This window comes from Pleurodeles waltl, chromosome 11 (genome assembly GCF_031143425.1).
Source record: "Pleurodeles waltl isolate 20211129_DDA chromosome 11, aPleWal1.hap1.20221129, whole genome shotgun sequence".
NCBI classification, from domain to species: Eukaryota; Metazoa; Chordata; class Amphibia; order Caudata; family Salamandridae; genus Pleurodeles; species Pleurodeles waltl.
The window spans coordinates 143,241,210-143,259,847 of record NC_090450.1 but is presented as its reverse complement, the minus strand read 5'-3'; the positions used below and the strand labels follow the sequence as shown (position 1 = coordinate 143,259,847).

At 45.5% G+C, this 18,638-nt stretch overlaps 1 protein-coding gene across 1 annotated transcript in view; it reads left to right on the top strand.

Moving 5' to 3' along the window:
- The first annotated feature begins 773 nt into the window (after positions 1-773).
- The window catches only part of KCNAB1 (potassium voltage-gated channel subfamily A regulatory beta subunit 1), a 522,245-nt gene continuing 504,380 nt past the window's right edge, over positions 774-18,638 (top strand). The window contains exon 1 of the mRNA XM_069213297.1: positions 774-2,876. Coding sequence (XP_069069398.1) covers positions 2,659-2,876 — 218 coding nt within the window. The 5' untranslated portion in view covers positions 774-2,658. The remainder of the gene's footprint in view (positions 2,877-18,638) is intronic.

The following is an 18,638-nucleotide window of genomic DNA, read 5'->3' as shown; positions in this document are numbered from 1 at the left end:
CTGCACTCTCATGACAGAGTCCCGCTCCGCCTCTGATCCTGCACTCTTATGAGAGTTCCCCGTCCCCTCGCTGCTCCTCAGAGAGCCCCGCTATCTCTCTGGTTCTGCACTCTCATGAGACAGCTCCGCTCCCTCTCTGGTCCTGCACTCTCATGAGACAGTTCCGCTCCCTCTCTGGTCCTGCACTCTCATGAGACAACCCCGCTCCCTCACTGGTCCTGCACTCTCATGAGACAACCCCGCTCCCTCACTGGTCTTGCACTCTCCTGAGAGAGCCCCGCTCCCTCGCTGCTCCTCAGAGAACTCCACTCCCTCTCTGGTCCTGCACTCTCAAGAGACAGCCCCGCTCCTTCGCTACTCCTGCACTCTCATGAGACAACCCCGCTCCCTCACTGGTCCTACACTGTCATGAGACAGCCCCGCTCCTTCGCTACTCCTGCACTGTCATGAGACAACCCCGCTCCCTCACTGGTCCTGCACTCTCCTGAGAGAGCCCCGCTCCCTCGCTGCTCCTCAGAGAACCCCGCTCCCTCTCTGATCCTGCACTCTCATGACAGAGTCCCGCTCCGCCTCTGATCCTGCACTCTTATGAGAGGGCCCCGCTCCCTCGCTGCTCCTCAGAGAACCCAGCTATCTCTCTGGTTACGCACTCTAATGAGACAGCCCGCTCCCTCTCTGATCCTGCACTCTCATGACAGAGTCCCGCTCCGCCTCTGATCCTGCACTCTTATGAGAGGGCCCCGCCCCCTCGCTGCTCCTCAGAGAGCCCCGCTATCTCTCTGGTTCCGCACTCTCACGAGACAGCCCGCTAACTCTCTGGTCCTGCACTCTCATGAGACAGCCCGCTCCTTCGCTACTCCTGCACTTTCATGAGACAACCCCGGTCCCTCACTGGTCTTGCACTCTCCTGAGAGAGACCCGCTCCCTCGCTGCTCCTCAGAGAACCCCGCTCCCTCTCTGGTCCTGCACTCTCAAGAGACAGCCCCGCTCCTTCGCTACTCCTGCACTCTCATGAGACAACCCCGCTCCCTCACTGGTCCTGCACTGTCATGAGACAGCCCCGCTCCTTCGCTACTCCTGCACTCTCATGAGACAGCCCCGCTCCTTCGCTACTCCTGCACTCTCACGAGACAACCCCGCTCCCTCACTGGTCCTGCACTCTCATGAGACAGCCCCGCCCCCTCTCTGCTCCTGCACTCTCATGAGACAGCCCCGCTCCCACGAGGCCTGCACTCTCATGAGACAGCCCCGCTCCTTCGCTACTCCTGCACTCTCATGAGACAACCCTGCTCCCTCACTGGTCCTGCACTCTCATGAGACAGCCCCGCTCCCTCTCTGCTCCTGCACTCTGATGAGACAGCCCCACTGCCTCTCTGCTCATGCACTCTTACGAGACAGCCCCGCTCCCCTCGCTGCTCCTGCACTCCTTGTAGACAGCTCTACTCCCCTCACCACTCCTGGCAGAGACCTCCTCGCTGGTCTGCACTCTCATGAGACAGCCCCGCTCCCTCACTGGTCCTGCACTGTCATGAGACAGTTCCACCCCCTCACTGGTCTTGCACTCTCATGAGACAGCCCCGCTCCCTCTCTGCTCCTGCACTCTCATGAGACAGCCCCGCTCCCTCTCTGCTCCTGCACTCTCATGAGACAGCCCCGCTCCCCTCGCTGCTCCTGCACTCCTTGTAGACAGCTCTACTCCCCTCACCACTCCTGGCAGAGACCTCCTCGCTGGTCTGCACTCTCATGAGACAGCCCCGCTCCCTCACTGGTCCTGCACTGTCATGAGACAGTTCCACCCCCTCACTGGTCTTGCACTCTCATGAGACAGCCCCGCTCCCTCTCTGCTCCTGCACTCTCATGAGACAGCCCCGCTCCCTCTCTGCTCCTGCACTCTCATGAGACAGCCCCGCTCCCTCTCTGCTCCTGCACTCTCATGAGACAGCCCCGCTCCCCTCGCTGCTCCTGCACTCCTTGTAGAGAGCTCTACTCCCCTCACCACTCCTGGCAGAGACCACCTCGCTGGTCTGCACTCTCCAGCACTGCAGAGCAGGGGCTCTCACGGCAGGTGCAGCACTCCCCGCCGTCTCGCGTGGGCTCTCACAGCCTGTGACAGAGCACACACTCCATCCTCGGGGGGGATGCGCCCGTGATTAGATGGTACCTCGGCTCCCAATCTTGCCTGCTCAGCATTTCACGGTCCGGGGACTGTTGGCGGCGCATCTCCCAGCATCGATTCAGCAGCAGCGGAGATCGAGAGGCGAGCCAGCCCCAGCCTGACGGGTCACGGCTCCCGGGAGGGGTTCGTCATGAAGTGGCAGCTTCACTGCCTTCAATGCGCCTGACCGCCTGGAGCACCCTCCCTCGCTAAGCATCAGTGATATTATTCAGAAGATTCGCAAATATTTGCTAATCCGCTCTCCTGCCAGGCTTTCCCAAGTTGCCTACTAATCTGTTTAGCTGGATCCCAGGAGCTGGGGCTGCACCAGACTCGGTGGCCGCAGGTAGAGGGGCGGTGCGCACCCTAAAGCTCCGGGATCAGCCATCCAAGCTCCCGCGCACCGCGGGACTCGGCCCGGTCCCCCGGGGATCTAGGGAGGCTGCTGGCCTCGCCGTCACCCGTGACACCTGGGCCGCGATCCTCGGTCCGGCCGCGGAGCCATGCAAGTGTCCATCGCCTGCACGGAGCACAACTTGAAGGGCCGCAATGGGGACGAGCGGCACAGCAAGCAGAACTCCGGCGCCCCCAACGTGGTGAACGCCGCGCGCGCCAGGTTCCGCACCGTGGCCATCATCGCGCGCAGCCTGGGCACCTTCACGCCCCAGCACCACATCTCCCTGAAGGAGTCCACCGCCAAGCAGACTGGCATGAAATACAGGTAGGGGCATGCCCCGCGTCCACACCGATGGCTCCAGCGCCTTAGTGTATGACACAGCGCTAGGTACAGGCTAACTACACGAGGGCAGACCTCCGCCCAGGCGGCGTCTGCAGAGAATCCGTGCGTGCTTTAGAAGTTGTTGGCTCTGTTTGGAAAGTTTGGAGACGTAGTATGGTCAGTGCTTTAAATGGGCCGGTACTCTCCGGTACTGAGTACCGGCACTTTTTTATTTTGAGAGGGAGAGTACCGGCTTATCTCAAGAAAAACGTAATACTTTTAATTGGAGAGTACCGGCACTTCTCAGGGGGATGCGCCCGTGATTAGCAGAGTACCTGCACTTCTATTTTTCCATTTAAAGCACTGTCTATGGGGGTCTTTCTCAGTGGATACGTTTATAAATGAATGCGTGATATGTCCAACTGGAGTACTTCTACAACTTACGGGCGGATCAATCATTTGTGTTAGGTGCTTTATCGCACACCCACACCCCTATATACAGTTTATTCAGGCAAAAAACAAACTTTACTTTGTTTGACATTTCTGTACACTAGCTCCTTCCAGCTAGACTGAGTGTGGGCAATTTAATTCGCCGCGGTGGCCCATACTTTAAGATTATTCCTTCATTCATTCACCCATCCATTCATTCATACACAAATAGCGGCAGGACTCTGAACACTGGAATTTCACAAATTTTAATCAGACAAGGGTGTTTTTCAGTATGTAAGTGGTATTTGCATAGCGCTAATCAAACCAGAGGCATCAGATTCGTGCTTGTTGTGTAGTTGCAATTGTGTATATGTAGGGATTTGCCCAATTATTCCCCTCTTGAGCCTGGGCAATCTAACAACTCATACAAAACTATATTGACCCTCGAGGGATCAATCAACATACCTATTTTGGATCAATACAACATCAATTATTATTGTCCTAATATTTATAATTCTTTAATTTATTCCAATATCACACTCTATGTAGTATTAACCAATCGCCACTCTAAATTCATCTAAGAGACACATCAACATCACCTATAGTCTCTAAAAACACAATACATTGTGTACATAGCCCATAATTATTTGACGGCCAATGTCCATGAATATCTTGCAAGATCCAGGTCCTTCTATACAGGTAGTCCATTAGGATAACATCTTTCATCCCAGTCCACTCTGTGATCCCTCGAGAGTCAAAATAGTTTTGTATGAATTGATGTGCAGTTGCCGGCACATATTGCCATCATTAAAATGTATCAAATGGGCTACAGGAGAATCTCCTAGTAGGAGATCTCTGTGTTTGACGGGACAGAACCACTGCTTATCAGCCCCGCTGAAAACTGTGTAACAGACATTGCGAGTATTTATGTGCCATGCTTCAACAAGACTAATGGAACATTGCCCCTATTTAATTAGCCCCACACCGGTACCCTTAATCAAATAGTACTTAACTCATGCCAAAGTGTGGTTGATGAAGCAAAAAAATTAGGACCCAATTGACAAAGGGATTTCGGTCTATAAACATTGATATACAGCTAACAATGGCTGCACTTATGCGTGCTAGATATTCACAAAGCCTATCTGCTAGTTATGTAATGGAGAAATTTGTGGAATTTTGTGTAACAAGTGTAACACAAAATTAGTGAACTTATACAAATTACGTCAGTGTATTTGGCTTTTTGCCCTGGCCTTTTAATTACAAACATGGCTAGCCTTATGAGTTTGTGAACTCTTACAAACATATCGTGAGCATTCTCAAATCACTTTTGAAATAGTGAAACCCTTGGTTTGTCTAAAGCCGAAGTAAATTCATTTCCAGGGCAGAAAGAGAAAAACAACTCCACGAAGCTTCCAGGGTGTGTAGGGAAAATCGAACTTCTACTGGGAAAAACAAATGATTTCCTTGGGGAAAAAAATATGCACTGACACACCAATGACTTTCCCCAAAGCGAAATTGTGTTGTATGTACAAGTCTACGTAGGGAACATGCATACATCTGAAAAGTCACATGACTTTGCCAGTACACCTGGTAACCTGTAACTAGACAGGTTGTGGACTGGAAAGAAGTGTACAATTATATCTAATTGGCGGTGCAAGTCTCTGTCCGAAGTCATCCTTTTGTGCAAATCATGGTCTTTTGGTAGCCAGGCCTACAGAACGTATGAGCCTAGCGTCATTTTGTTTGGTGGACCAGTTCCATTGCTCCAGTGGTGTAACACATAATGATAGGGCCCTGCAGCAAAATGTGATGAAGGGGCCCTGAATCTCAAATATCTCACAGATATTCATTGACCTTGGGCTGAATAAGGGCACCCTGAAGGACTGGGGGCCCCTGGTGTGGTGTGATCCCCCTGCCCCATAGGGGCTGCAGTAGCCTGCGTTACGCCTTGGCATTGCTCAGACTTCTTTAATGTGTTTACTGGGACAGCACTGGAGTTTATACAGCTTACTGCAGTGTGCTGCATGATATAGCAGAGACTCCCATCAGCTCTGACTTAAGTATCATGTTATTATTATCCTCCATCACCCCACCGCCATATATTTTAACGGGAAGTACGTTCAAGATCTAGTGCTTTACAATAGTGCACATTTACTAGCACGTTTCCGCATGATTATAATATTGTGAAGCACTTCCACAGGAGTGATAATAACACAAGCAAAAGATGTGCAAAATCCATTTCCTCCTTATCCCCTGTGCCCATTACTGGGGCCATAATTGGGTGCAACACCCAACACCTTCTCAGTAATGTTATTTGGAAATGCATATTTTGTACCTGTTATTACTTCATGGGTCTAATAAGCCTGTATGTGGTTCGACAAAGTGATATGCTTAAAATGTTTTAACATTTTAAAACTATAATGCACGTCAGACAGAAAGTCAAAATGCCTTATACTTTGGCTGCACCCCTACAGGTCCGAGTGAGTAAAACTAATGGGTTTCCTTCCTGTTTTCTCATCTTTCAAATTTTCATTTTTTTAATTTATTTCCTGCTTGTTTCTTTTCTGTCTCTCCCTTCCTTTCTGTTTTTCTCTATCTTTCTTCTTTCTTACCCGTTGTCATCACTGCTCTTTCAACTTTTCTATCTCTGTAGCTCCCATTTTCAGCCCTCGACCCCAACCTTTCAGCTCTGTCATTGCTTTCTGATGAAATTTTATTTAGGAACGCAGCTGTCACCATTGTGTGATCAAACTAAAAAAAGGACTTTAAGAAGCACCACCGGGTGAGGGGCTTTAGCACCGCCCATATGTTGGGAGTCAGGAGTACGTTTTGATTGGGGAGGTATTGTGTACGTCCCCCAAAAAAGTGCTTACTCTCTACCCAGCTGTGATCTTTGTGTTTATTTTTCCAGCTGTGTGAGCCAGCATGACTAAGGCTGCCTGAGCTTGAAGTTTCAGGGTCACACACGTGGCATTCTAATGCTGATAAAGTCTCTTAGTTAACTAGATAATTTACTATGTTTCTTTTTCTCTGGCAGCAGCAAGGATGAGAGGAGTTCAGACATTAACTTTAGACTGCAGAGAGGAGGTTTGTGTTTGAGAGACCAGGACTGCAATAATTTTCATGGATTTTGAGAACTGGCTTGACAGTGCAATTTTTGCTTCACCTTATCTGATCAACGAAAAAGAGCTTTGAGGGTCATACTTATAGAGGGGCATAGGCTCCACCCACATATCAGTTTCCCTGACGATAGAATTGGATTTGTTCGAATTCGTGTTTTTCTCAAAAAGACTGATTTTATTACACCTTTTTGCTTGTGTCAAAGTTTATACTCTAAACAGCAAGACTGAGTTGGTTATGGTGACAAGCCATTGAGAATGACTATAGGTCTGATCTGTTTAACATGAAATATTATGATAAAGGCACTAAGCCTGCTTTAGTTATTGTGGAAAGCATATGTTAAAGTGGATATGCATTTAAGGGTAGATTGTTATTACTGTACTTTAAAGCCTACAGAATGTATTTTGCTATATAGAATCTCATAGATTACCATTGTATGCAATGGTTTTGGTCACCCATTGTGATAAACCATTGATAAGAAAGGTTTACTCTGACAGAATCCTTGTTGGGCCTTTGTAGGTGAGATGGTATTTTGCTTAGCCAAATGTAATTTTCATTCCTTTATAATGTTGCATGTCAGATGGTTGCCTTGTGGAAAAGCCAGGGCCACTAGAATTATGTGGTGGAGAAAGACCAAATTATGCAGCAGGGTAGACAAAATTATGCAGCAAAAAATACAAATTACACGACCTAATGCAACTCATTTTGTGATAGTATTAATTCATAATTTTGTAATTTGTTCAAATGTTAACCCTGTCTGGGCAAGGATTTCACTTCATTGGTACCACTTTAACATCCAAATACAGTAATGAGCAACTGAAAGATGACCAGTCAACCTTTGCACAAGGCCTTCCTCTTCATAGCAGAACTAGTCATCGCAATTTTATTTGATCAATCTGATCTAGAAGAAAATTTATTGTTAAACTCTACAGAATATGCAGCATATTATGGATTATACGGCAAATGCTGAAAATCCATAATTATGTGGAAAATGCTTCTCCCACAGAATCACATAATTCCATTGTGTCTGGGAAAAGCTTAATCTCATAACTGTATGCCTGCGTTGGTTTTGGTAGCAAGCTACATATGCCTGTTTGGTCATTGCAAATGTTTTGTTCAATGCAACAGGCCTGGTCTTCTTATTTTGGACAAGATGAAGAGACAGTTGATCTAGCTGATTTATTGTGAAATGCATATGTTAAAACCAGCACGCCTTTAACATTTGGCCACTATCACTAGGTGTTACAGGCCATAGACATTTATTTTTATAACATGTAATTTCACAGATCACAGAAGTTGTAGGCATCGATTTTGGCAAACCCTGGAATGTTTCCCGTGTGAAGAGTCTTGTTAGACACTTTTGAGAGGGGCTGTATGTTGCTTTTAAAGCTGCATTTTCTACATATTCTTCATTTTATAACTGTATGCAAGATGTCTGCCGGTTTATGTACACTTGAATAGGCCGGTGCAAAAGCATTATGAAGGGTAAAGCCTTCATCAATTCATTGGGAAAAGTCTTGCCAAAGTTCATAGGTTTAATCTGTTTATTATGAAACGTTATGCCAAAACCGATAGAGTGGACCAACGTATTGTGGGAACCATGTGTTAAAGACTGTAAGCATCTAACGATGGATTATTATTACACTGTGCTAAGGCCTGTAGAAAGGTACTACCATAGAACCCAAGCATTTTGATGCTGGTCGTCCAGCTGAACAAACTGTGGGGATAGAAGATAGAGAGTACAATAATCCTTTTTAGGCTCTCTTTGGAAAGATAGTATTTTGTTTTGCTAACTGTATTTTTATATACATGTGTACTTTATGACCGTATGCTGGATGTTTGCTTTGTATAAAACTTACACTTAGTGGAAGTAGCCTTGAGTTGGTTCTGGTGTCATGCCAATTATAAAGAGTATAGACCTGATTGTTTATTATGAAAAGTTATGAATAAGAAAATAGGCCTGACATTGAATGTGATAATTATATGTTAAAGCCATTAGGCGTGTAAGGGAAGATTGTTATTACTCTGAATTCAAGCCTACAGATAGGTTTTTATTACCTGGAATCTCATAAATTACCATAGTAGGCAATGTTTTGGTTGCCCTCTCCCACAAACCATGAGTGCAGAAGATTTGTACTGTGAGAATTGTTCCTCCTTTTTTTTAAACTTCACCTTTTTCGATCCTTGCACAACTTGTAAGCAATAAAACATGCAATGCGTTTGTCTTCCAAAGTTCACCCACTGCTGGTCATCAAATTGAGAGGAGAAGTGCATCTTCCATGCAATGTATGCACTACACATGAGGTAGGGTCAAGCAAAACAGTGCAAATCGCCTAGCTTTAGGGACACTATGCTTAGCACACGTAGGCTTCGAATTTAGAGCTGGGCAAATTCACATAACTTTTTGATGAAATTCTCTGAATATTTCGTGATATTACACTTTTCTAGTGAAATGTGGTTTGCGGGTATCTTGCATCACTTACAGGAGATGCACACTTAAGTAAAAAGGTTATGCAAAAAATACGTAACCCAAAATTTAGAGAAATGTATTGGTACATGAAAACTTGCAACTTTCAAGCATTTCATCAGCAGTATGCCCATTTACACTTGGGGTTGAAGACAGAGTATGAAAAAAGTTATACATTTGCGACAAGCGCACTTTTCGGAAGATTGCCATCATTCATGACTGTTTTTGTGATCCAAAGCCTTAGTTTTAAAAGGAAAACATTGATCAGACACAGCACTATACAAACGACGAAAGGTACATCCTGTAGGCACATTGCCAGCTGGACCTGCTCATGTCCCACAGGACAACGGAAGCCCGAGGGGCGTTTCTTTAATTCTGTGCGCGCATTAAATGAATCATCGCTTCGGCATACCTAGCTACAAATGCAGAGGCTGCTGGTGCACAGATCTTGAAAGAGGACAGCTGAGAAAGCTTTGTCCCTTCCAGCTGCAGCAGTCACTGCCTGGGAGCTGTCTTTTGTCTGCCTGCCTCCTTGGGTTGCGTCTAAGCGTGTTTATGAGCCCTCCTCGTTATAATAGCTGGCGTACCATGTAAACATATTATGAAACCACCGCCAGGCCTCTGCCAAAGTGCTCACCAGGCAACCACAGAGTCAACAAAACAGCTTAGAAAATTCTTCTGTGGGTTTCACAACACAATATAGTGTTCTCCTGTTGTTCTTGCTAGGTGGCATTTGCAAAGTGCACTTTCTGCCATGTGCACAGGGTCGGACTGAGACAGAAAATTCTCCCAGGCAACAAAATAAATTTAGTCCCATTAGTGAATCATATAGCTAAGAAAGTGGCCATGTTTGCAATTCTGGGCACTTTTCAACTTGTAAAGACACACTCTATAAGTGTTTTCCAATCTATGGGAGCCATTATGGATTTGTGTTTGATGGAGGAAATGTTTGCAGTAATATCAGGGAATTTAAAAGAAATAACCGGTCCAGCGGACCATAAAACAGGCCCGCAAAAAGCTGAAGAAATGGACCAACACACTGACCCGTCAGACCAGTCCCTTAGCCACTGCCTGATTGCCCTATAGGCCACTCCGACAGTGCATGTGAATGGCCTCTAGGCACCAAGGATTGTCAACGCAGTGCTGTGCGTTCTAGGGGCTGTGCATAAACGTCAGTGTCTTTCTTGGAGTCGTTAGAAAATGTTAGATTGTTCCCAGTAATGCCTCGGTTCGGTAACTCCGTTACTGCAACTAGTAATCGTGGCGGCATTGCAAATTTAGATTTAAACGGGGAATAACATGCAGAAATGTCGTTTTTTAATGTTTACCATACAGGGAGTGCAGAATTATTAGGCAAATTAGTATTTTGACCACATCATCCTCTTCATGCATGTTGTCTTACTCCAAGCTGTATAGGCTCGAAAGCCTACTACCAATTAAGCATATTAGGTGATGTGCATCTCTGTAATGAGAAGGGGTGTGGTCTAATGACATCAACACCCTATATCAGGTGTGCATAATTATTAGGCAACTTCCTTTCCTTTGGCAAAATGGGTCAAAAGAAGGACTTGACAGGCTCAGAAAAGTAAAAAATAGTGAGATATCTTGCAGAGGGATGCAGCACTCTTAAAATTGCAAAGCTTCTGAAGCGTGATCATCGAACAATCAAGCGTTTCATTCAAAATAGTCAACAGGGTCGCAAGAAGCGTGTGGAAAAACCAAGGCGCAAAATAACTGCCCATGAACTGAGAAAAGTCAAGCGTGCAGCTGCCACGATGCCACTTGCCACCAGTTTGGCCATATTTCAGAGCTGCAACATCACTGGAGTGCCCAAAAGCACAAGGTGTGCAATACTCAGAGACATGGCCAAGGTAAGAAAGGCTGAAAGACGACCACCACTGAACAAGACACACAAGCTGAAACGTCAAGACTGGGCCAAGAAATATCTGACTGATTTTTCTAAGGTTTTATGGACTGATGAAATGAGAGTGAGTCTTGATGGGCCAGATGGATGGGCCCGTGGCTGGATTGGTAAAGGGCAGAGAGCTCCAGTCCGACTCAGACGCCAGCAAGGTGGAGGTGGAGTACTGGTTTGGGCTAGTATCATCAAAGATGAGCTTGTGGGGCCTTTTCGGGTTGAGGATGGAGTCAAGCTCAACTCCCAGTCCTACTGCCAGTTCCTGGAAGACACCTTCTTCAAGCAGTGGTACAGGAAGAAGTCTGCATCCTTCATGAAAAACATGATTTTCATGCAGGACAATGCTCCATCACACGCGTCCAAGTACTCCACAGCGTGGCTGGCAAGAAAGGGTATAAAAGAAGGAAATCAAATGACATGGCCTCCTTGTTCACCTGATCTGAACCCCATTGAGAACCTGTGGTCCATCACCAAATGTGAGATTTACAAGGAGGGAAAACAGTACACCTCTCTGAACAGTGTCTGGGAGGCTGTGGTTGCTGCTGCGCGCAATGTTGATGGTGAACAGATCAAAACGCTGACAGAATCCATGGATGGCAGGCTTTTGAGTGTCCTTGCAAAGAAAGGTGGCTATATTGGTCACTGATTTGTTTTTGTTTTGTTTTTGAATGTCAGAAATGTATATTTGTGAATGGTGAGATGTTATATTGGTTTCACTGGTAATAATAAATAATTGAAATGGGTATATATTTGTTTTTTGTTAAGTTGCCTAATAATTATGCACAGTAATAGTCACCTGCTCACACAGATATCCCCCTAACATAGCTAAAACTAAAAACAAACTAAAAACTACTTCCAAAAATATTCAGCTTTGATATTAATGAGTTTTTTGGGTTCATTGAGAACATGGTTGTTGTTCAATAATAAAATTAATCCTCAAACATACAACTTGCCTAATAATTCTGCACTCCCTGTATTTGAAGGGGCAAAGTTAGCACTAGCTTTTAAATGGCTAAAATACAATGCGATTTTTTTTACAATCGGAGGATCCAATATACGCCAGGTGTTAACAATTACAGATGTCGCTATAAATTCTGAGAATGAGCGAGCGATTGTGAGGTGCAACCTGAGGGTCCCATCAGAAATTAGCAATTTCAAGGTGAATCAGGGATACTGCACCAATTGAATTGAATTTATTTTCTCTTCTTTTCTCCCCGTTTTTTCTCCATGAGTTTAGGCCTCCCTGAAGCAGATGAATTCACCGGCAGAAAATCACAGATATTTATGCAGTAAATACACGGATCTCATAATTACCATGGACCAATTAACTCCCATTACCGTCGCCTTTGGAATAACAGGGTAACAAGGAAGTAGGCGCCAGGTGCCCCTCTGAGTAAACATCACACAGTACAGTTTCTAGTGCAATTTCACCTGAATATGGAAGGGAGGCCTGTATTACCAAACACACACGTCTATGAGAGAGAATACGTTTGTGTTGTTCAGGACCCACATGTTCAGTGGAGAATAACTTGATTTGCTTCCAGGGTGCACTATACACCCTGTGACAAAATGTTCCCAATTCTGGATTATAAAGAAGTGAAGGCACAGGAAAGATTTTCCACATCAGAAGCTGATAGATGATACGTTCCTTCCACTTTTCCACAGTTTGAACTTTTATGTGTTAGCCGGATGCATTCTGGATGTTGTAACACTGTTTTTCTTCCATTCAACTAATTGGACCAAGACACCTGAAATCAGTAATTTGTAGGTGCAAATGTAATGCTAGGAGATAGTTTCTGTAAGAACCTGGAGTGAGGTGGTCACCCTAATAGAGACTGTCCTCACAGACTGTTCCCCTATTTCCTCATGAGGATCTTGTCCCTTTCCCAGTATTGAGTAGCAGTGTATGGGGACCTCTGCTCCGCTGGCGGAGCAAACAAAAAAACTCTGCTAGCCCTGCCAGCAGAGCTGAGCTCACCCGGTGTACACTGCAGCCCACTTATGGGCTGCACAGCGCAAGTGCAGACAGTCTGCAATTGCGCTGTGCAGCCCATAAGTGGGCTGCAGTGCACATTGGAGCCCAGTAGCAGGGAGCAGAGGACAGAGGGAGGCAGCCGCTGCAGACTCGTCATAGCCTAGGATGACGAGGAGAGGAGGACTCCCTGGAAGACCCAGGTAAGTCCTCGTCTCTTCTTTTTTGTTGTTTGTGCACACTAGCGCACAAAGAAGGCCTGAAACAGCAGCTTTCACTGCCTATTGCTCTGGCCTGAATTCAGACCAGGGCCATAGACAGTGAGTGGAGCCATTTCAGGCCCCTTGTGCACCGGCCTGTCCTGTGTGCACTGCAAACGGTACAGGCCGGTGCACAACAGGCCTGGAAGCTTTAGCAGCCAATGGCCCTGGCTTGAATTGAGGCCAGGGCTGTAGGCATTAAAAGCTGCAGTTTCAGGCCTCTTATGCACCGGCCTGTCCCATGTGCAATGCACACAGGGCAGGCTTGTGCACAAGAGGCCTTGCAGATTTCGCTACATATGGCCCTGGCCTGAATTCAGGCCAGGGCCATATGCAGCAAAAGAAAGCTGCAGTTTCAAGCCTCTTGTGCACCATCCTGCCGCATGTGCACTGCACATAGGACAGGCCTGTGCACAAGAGGCCTGTAACTGCAGCTATCACTGCCTATGGCCCTCTCCTGAATGCACCCGATCTCGGAAGCTCTAAGCAGGGTCGAACCTGGCAATCTGGTGCAATTAGGACACCGCGTGTCACAGAACTCCGTGGAATTCCAGAGTTTTTAATCAACTCTGCAGAATTCCCTGGAGTTGAACTCTGCCCAGGCCTAGTATTGAGCCAGGACTTTCTGTTAAGGATCTATTCATTGTTGCGTGTAAGAACAGTCTGACTCTGTGCCATGGAATACTGGGCGGATCTGGAGGTCACCATGAGGGTGAATGCAGTCAGAGACTCCATCCAGCCACATGAGCATCCTTTTTTTCCTGTCCATAATCTGGTGTTTCTTCCATGCACACCACAAATGATTCGCATGTGAGAAAATTTTCTGTCATGAAGTGGGTGCTCTACAGAATAGAAATAAGTAAATCAGTGCTGAGAACACAGGGCCTTATCGATAGATTTGTGGATGCATTGATATCAGTGAGACTCTAAATATGGTGTACTGGGCATTCACCACTTTTTGGTGGCTTTCCGGCTCAGCCAAACTTTATTTAAGGCTCACAGCCTTTTGTAATCCAATGCTGCAGATGGAACTGGTGGAGCCTTAAAAGGAATCGAACCTGCACCTGCCAGTGTTTGCAGTAGAACACGTTCTATATAGTCCGGCCGTACAGCTAGGGGGTAGTGAATTATTTGGTATATCTTTGTGAAGCATTTGACACGTTTTCAGTAAGGAAAATCAGATTTCATCCTTATAAGGATGAAGCTGTATCTTCTCCATAAGGGTCACAGTGAGCAGAAATAGGACTGCATGCGAGTGGACAATCACATCCTGGCCTGACATGAACTGTAGTGCCTGAATTGTTTATATCATTGTAATCTTTAATTCATTCGAAACTTTATTTGCAAAAGCACTTAGCAGCAGAATAGAAGATCCTGCCCATTCTGTTCTTAACCAATGTGGAACACACAATATTGATATCCTGCACAATATTACACTTGGTCAGTATTTTTTGAAACCAATAAATGGTACGCTGCTGCCTCTAAACACAGCAAAGCAAGATCCCATTAATTGATACATGCTCTCCTATTTGCAATTACTAAACAATTGAACCCTGATTTAGATGGCATCATGGGATCAGAAGGTGAGCAGTCCCCATCAGCTGCACTTTTTGCCAAAATAATCTGGGAAACGTGTCCTTTAGTCCCCAAGCGACCTGAGTGGAAAACTGGTGCTCTTCTTCCATAATATCAACCGGTGTTGCCAAAATATTCTATGGGGCTATTTTCAACTAATTGGCGTAGGGTAGCTCCGCAAGTATTCTTGCTGCGCTACCCTACGCCAATTTGAAAGGTCAGAAATGCTCCGTATTTTCCAGATACAGTACATTTCTGTCCTTAGCTCCTGCGCTGGTGCACAAATAGCTGCCTAGTGCAAACCAGGCACCCTTGCACCATGAGCAACAGTGTCAGCGTTGCATTATCAGCAGGATTGTTTTTGTGTAGGAAGAGACACCTAAAGAGGCATTTCCATCCTTCTGTGTGTGCTGCAGAATGCAGCACACATAGAAAGCGAAAACAAGGAGGAGAAATTAAGATATTTCTCCTCGTTGCGCTTGCCCTGGGAAGGCATATTGTGTTGACACATTCCCAGGTTTACAGATTCTTGTAAATCTGGAAATGCATCAAAACCTATAGGCGTTGTGTGGGAAAACCCACTGCAATGCCCATGTTACACTTCCCTGGCAGAGTGCATGGTAAGGGTGCAAGTTATAGTCACCTTAGGTTATGCGTTATATTTACTTGAGATAACTATGACTGCTGAATTTCTATGGTTTTGTGTGTGTGAAATATGAACATAACTATAACACCCCTGTAACCTTTGTTTTTCACTGTAAATTTTAAAGTATTTTTACATTTTATTTTCTAACTATAACGTCCCTGTAACCTTTGTTTTTGCAGTGAATTTCTATGTTTTTTAATGCTATTTCCTGACTATACCATCCCTGTAATCTGGGTCTGTGTGAGTGGGTGTGTGGGTGGTAATGTGGGTGTGTAGGTGGGTGTGTGAGTATGTGATGGGTGTGTGAGGGCATGTGTGACTGGCGAGTGTGTCTTTGAGCGGGTGTGTGAGTGGCTCTGTGGGGGTGTGAGTAGGTGTCTGAGTGGCTGTGTGGGTGTGTGAGTGGTTTTATGGGTCTGTGGGTGGGTGTGTGAGCGACTGTAAGGGTGTGTGAGTGGCTGTATGAGTGGTTATGTAGGTGTGTTTGTGGGTGTGCAAGTGTGTGAGTCAGTATGTGAGTGGGTGTGTGAGTGGTTGTGTGGGTCTGTGGGTGTGTGAGTATGTGAGTGATTTTGTTGGTCTGTGAGTGGGTGCGTCAGTGGCTGTATGGTTGTGTGTTTGGAAGTGTGAGTGGTTGTGTGGGTGTGTAAGTGGTTGCATGAGTGTGTAAGTGGCTGTGTGGATCTGTGAGTTGGTGTGTGAGTTGTTTTCAGGATCTGTGAGTGGATGTGTGAGTGGCTGTATGCGTGTGAGAGTGGGTGTGTGAGTGGTTGTGTGGGTGTGTAAGTGGGTGTTTGAGTGAGTGTGTGAGTAGGTATGTGGGTCTGTGAGTGAGTATATGTGTTTTTTGAATTGGGCTCTAGATCCGCCGATCCACCAATCCAAGTGTGTTGACAATTTCTTTTGCCATGACGGGTCCCTCACAGACCCCTCCATTAGTCTCATGAACTCAGGATACCTCAACCTTGACCCCTTTTATCACTTTTTAATTTATTTTCCCCACTGGGAACCTAGTCCGGATTAACAAAATGGCGGCCGCAAATTTCCTCTCAAGTTGCAGCAGCCAATAACGGCATAGCTGTTGGCGCATGGATCCATGAATCCACGAGGATCTGCAGTGGATCTGTGTCCCTAGATATCTATATTTCTTTTCCTTTTTAATAATTCCAAAACTACTGAACAGATTTGTACCAAATTACAAAAAGCACCCTTCCTGGACCAAGATCTAGCTTTCTGCCTAATTTAGTGTAATTTCCTTCATCAGTTCGGGCTGTAGTCGTGTTCAAATTCCCTATGGGAAATTGCATAGGGAAAATGGGTTTTGGGAACTCCACCCTTTTTCTCGGCCTTCACTTGACAAATCATCCCAAAAGTTTCAGGTCAGCAGCTTAAGGAAGTGACAAACTTGTTTTGAAAACGTTTGTGAAGATTTGTCAAATGGTGCCAAATGCACAGCCTTGTTCAAGCAACCAATGTACCTGGTATGGTAATCCTAAAAGTAAGTTTCATTTCAACATATAGCTTCTTGCTCTTTGAGTGTCTGGAATTAATTGCCTTGGAAATTATTTATGTTGTTTAGAGACTGATTATGATTTTCTGATGTTAAAGAAATTGTGCCAAGTCTTTTCCCTAAAACTGAGGAAGGGCATGAGATTTGCTTTAGAGTTGTGTTTTGAAGGAATACCTCTAATTTCAGGAGCTAACAAAAAAATCAAAATGGTAATTCAATGTCTGAATGTTCATGCTGTGAGTATGGGGGAAATAGTTCACCATTCCGGTGGATACCACTCCATATGTAGCTTTACCTCAAATTGGACGATTTTGAGTTGCTACCAAACTCTACTACCAGATCAATAGAGTGTTGTGCTTATAGATGCAGAGCTACTAATCATCACATTCAACTACACATGCTTAAACAAAGGACAGATTTGAAAGCCCCTTGAGCCATAATATCGCCACTTTAGTGTCATTTTTTTACGCTAATATAGCGATATTACGGCAAAAAACCTGCACCAGATTTACAAAGTGGTGCAATGCATGCACTGCACCACTTTGTAACCCCCTTGTGCCACATATACCTGCGCTAGGCATAATGTATGAAAGGGGGCGTTTCCCCATTAGTGGGGGCAAAAGAAATGGCACAAAGAAATCTAAAACATTTCCTTGTGTCATTTTTTTCCGGCATTTTTAACGCCTGCTCAGAGCAGGCGTTAAAAGGGGGCACACCATTGGTTACAATGGGCCCTTATGTACTGTTCAGGGTTTTGCGCCAAAATTTTGCCGCTATCCCTGAACTGTACATCGATAGTATCAGAAATTCTGACGCTATTGCCCCCTGCCTTGCGCTATAGTTCACCGTATTTTAAATATGGCGTACACATGGTGGCAGTAGTGGAGAGTTAAGGGGTGCAAGGAAAGTGGTGCTGCATTGGGTGCAGCACCACTTTTCTTAAATCTGCCCCAAAGTGTCTTGGGAATGAACTCTGACTTAAAAGAAAAGCTTGGTGAACATGCTTAGCCTGGGTATCTTTCAAGCCCATTTTTCTCATTATGCTCAGCGAGTGCTTTTTGGTATGACACGAATGTTGCTCAACCAAAAGGTTAACTTTCATACTAAAAAAAAAAAACATTGAAAGATGCTCTCCCCAAAGAATCTTGTGCAACGGAATTTGTAAACCACGTTCAACTAGGGGTATCTTGCATGGCAGGTGAAACTCATTCAGCTATCCCACCCGCATCACGTAATAGTAGAAGCCAGTGGACAAGCTGAAATGATGATAGGTTCAGCATGCAACATTTCAAAAGTAGGGTTATTAAGAGATATACGTAGACACAAGGGACACCTTGCCAGGAGCTATGGTGATGTTACAAACTCATACCTGGGATGTCCGACCACAGGATGAGATCAAAACTCAGTAGAGGCATAGAAGCAGACAAGACCTAGTGACAGCACACGCCAAAGACCAAGCAAGAGGCAAGATATAACCAATACGACTGGTCTACGAACACATTTGTGGCCAAGGTTTTCTGAACCTTCCACTTACTCGGCTTCCCCTGCATTCAAATTAACCTTTACCCCTTTGATCTACTTACTAATGCTAAAAATTGGCTGCCCAAGTGAAACTACATACCATTTTGTGCACATGTTTATTGTCACCGGGCACTCCCAGTCAACTATAGGTGTATCATGACTCTAGCAGCTGATCACCCGTTGCCCTTGAGAAATTCACATAGGCCTCTAAAGACACATTAAGGCCTTATGTGAAAAAACCCAAGAGAAAGGGGAATGGGAAGACAGAGAAATAATGTGATTGTGGGCGCACACTTCGCCACTCACATCTATGGAATCAGTCATCTTTTAACAAGGAAGGTGGCTGG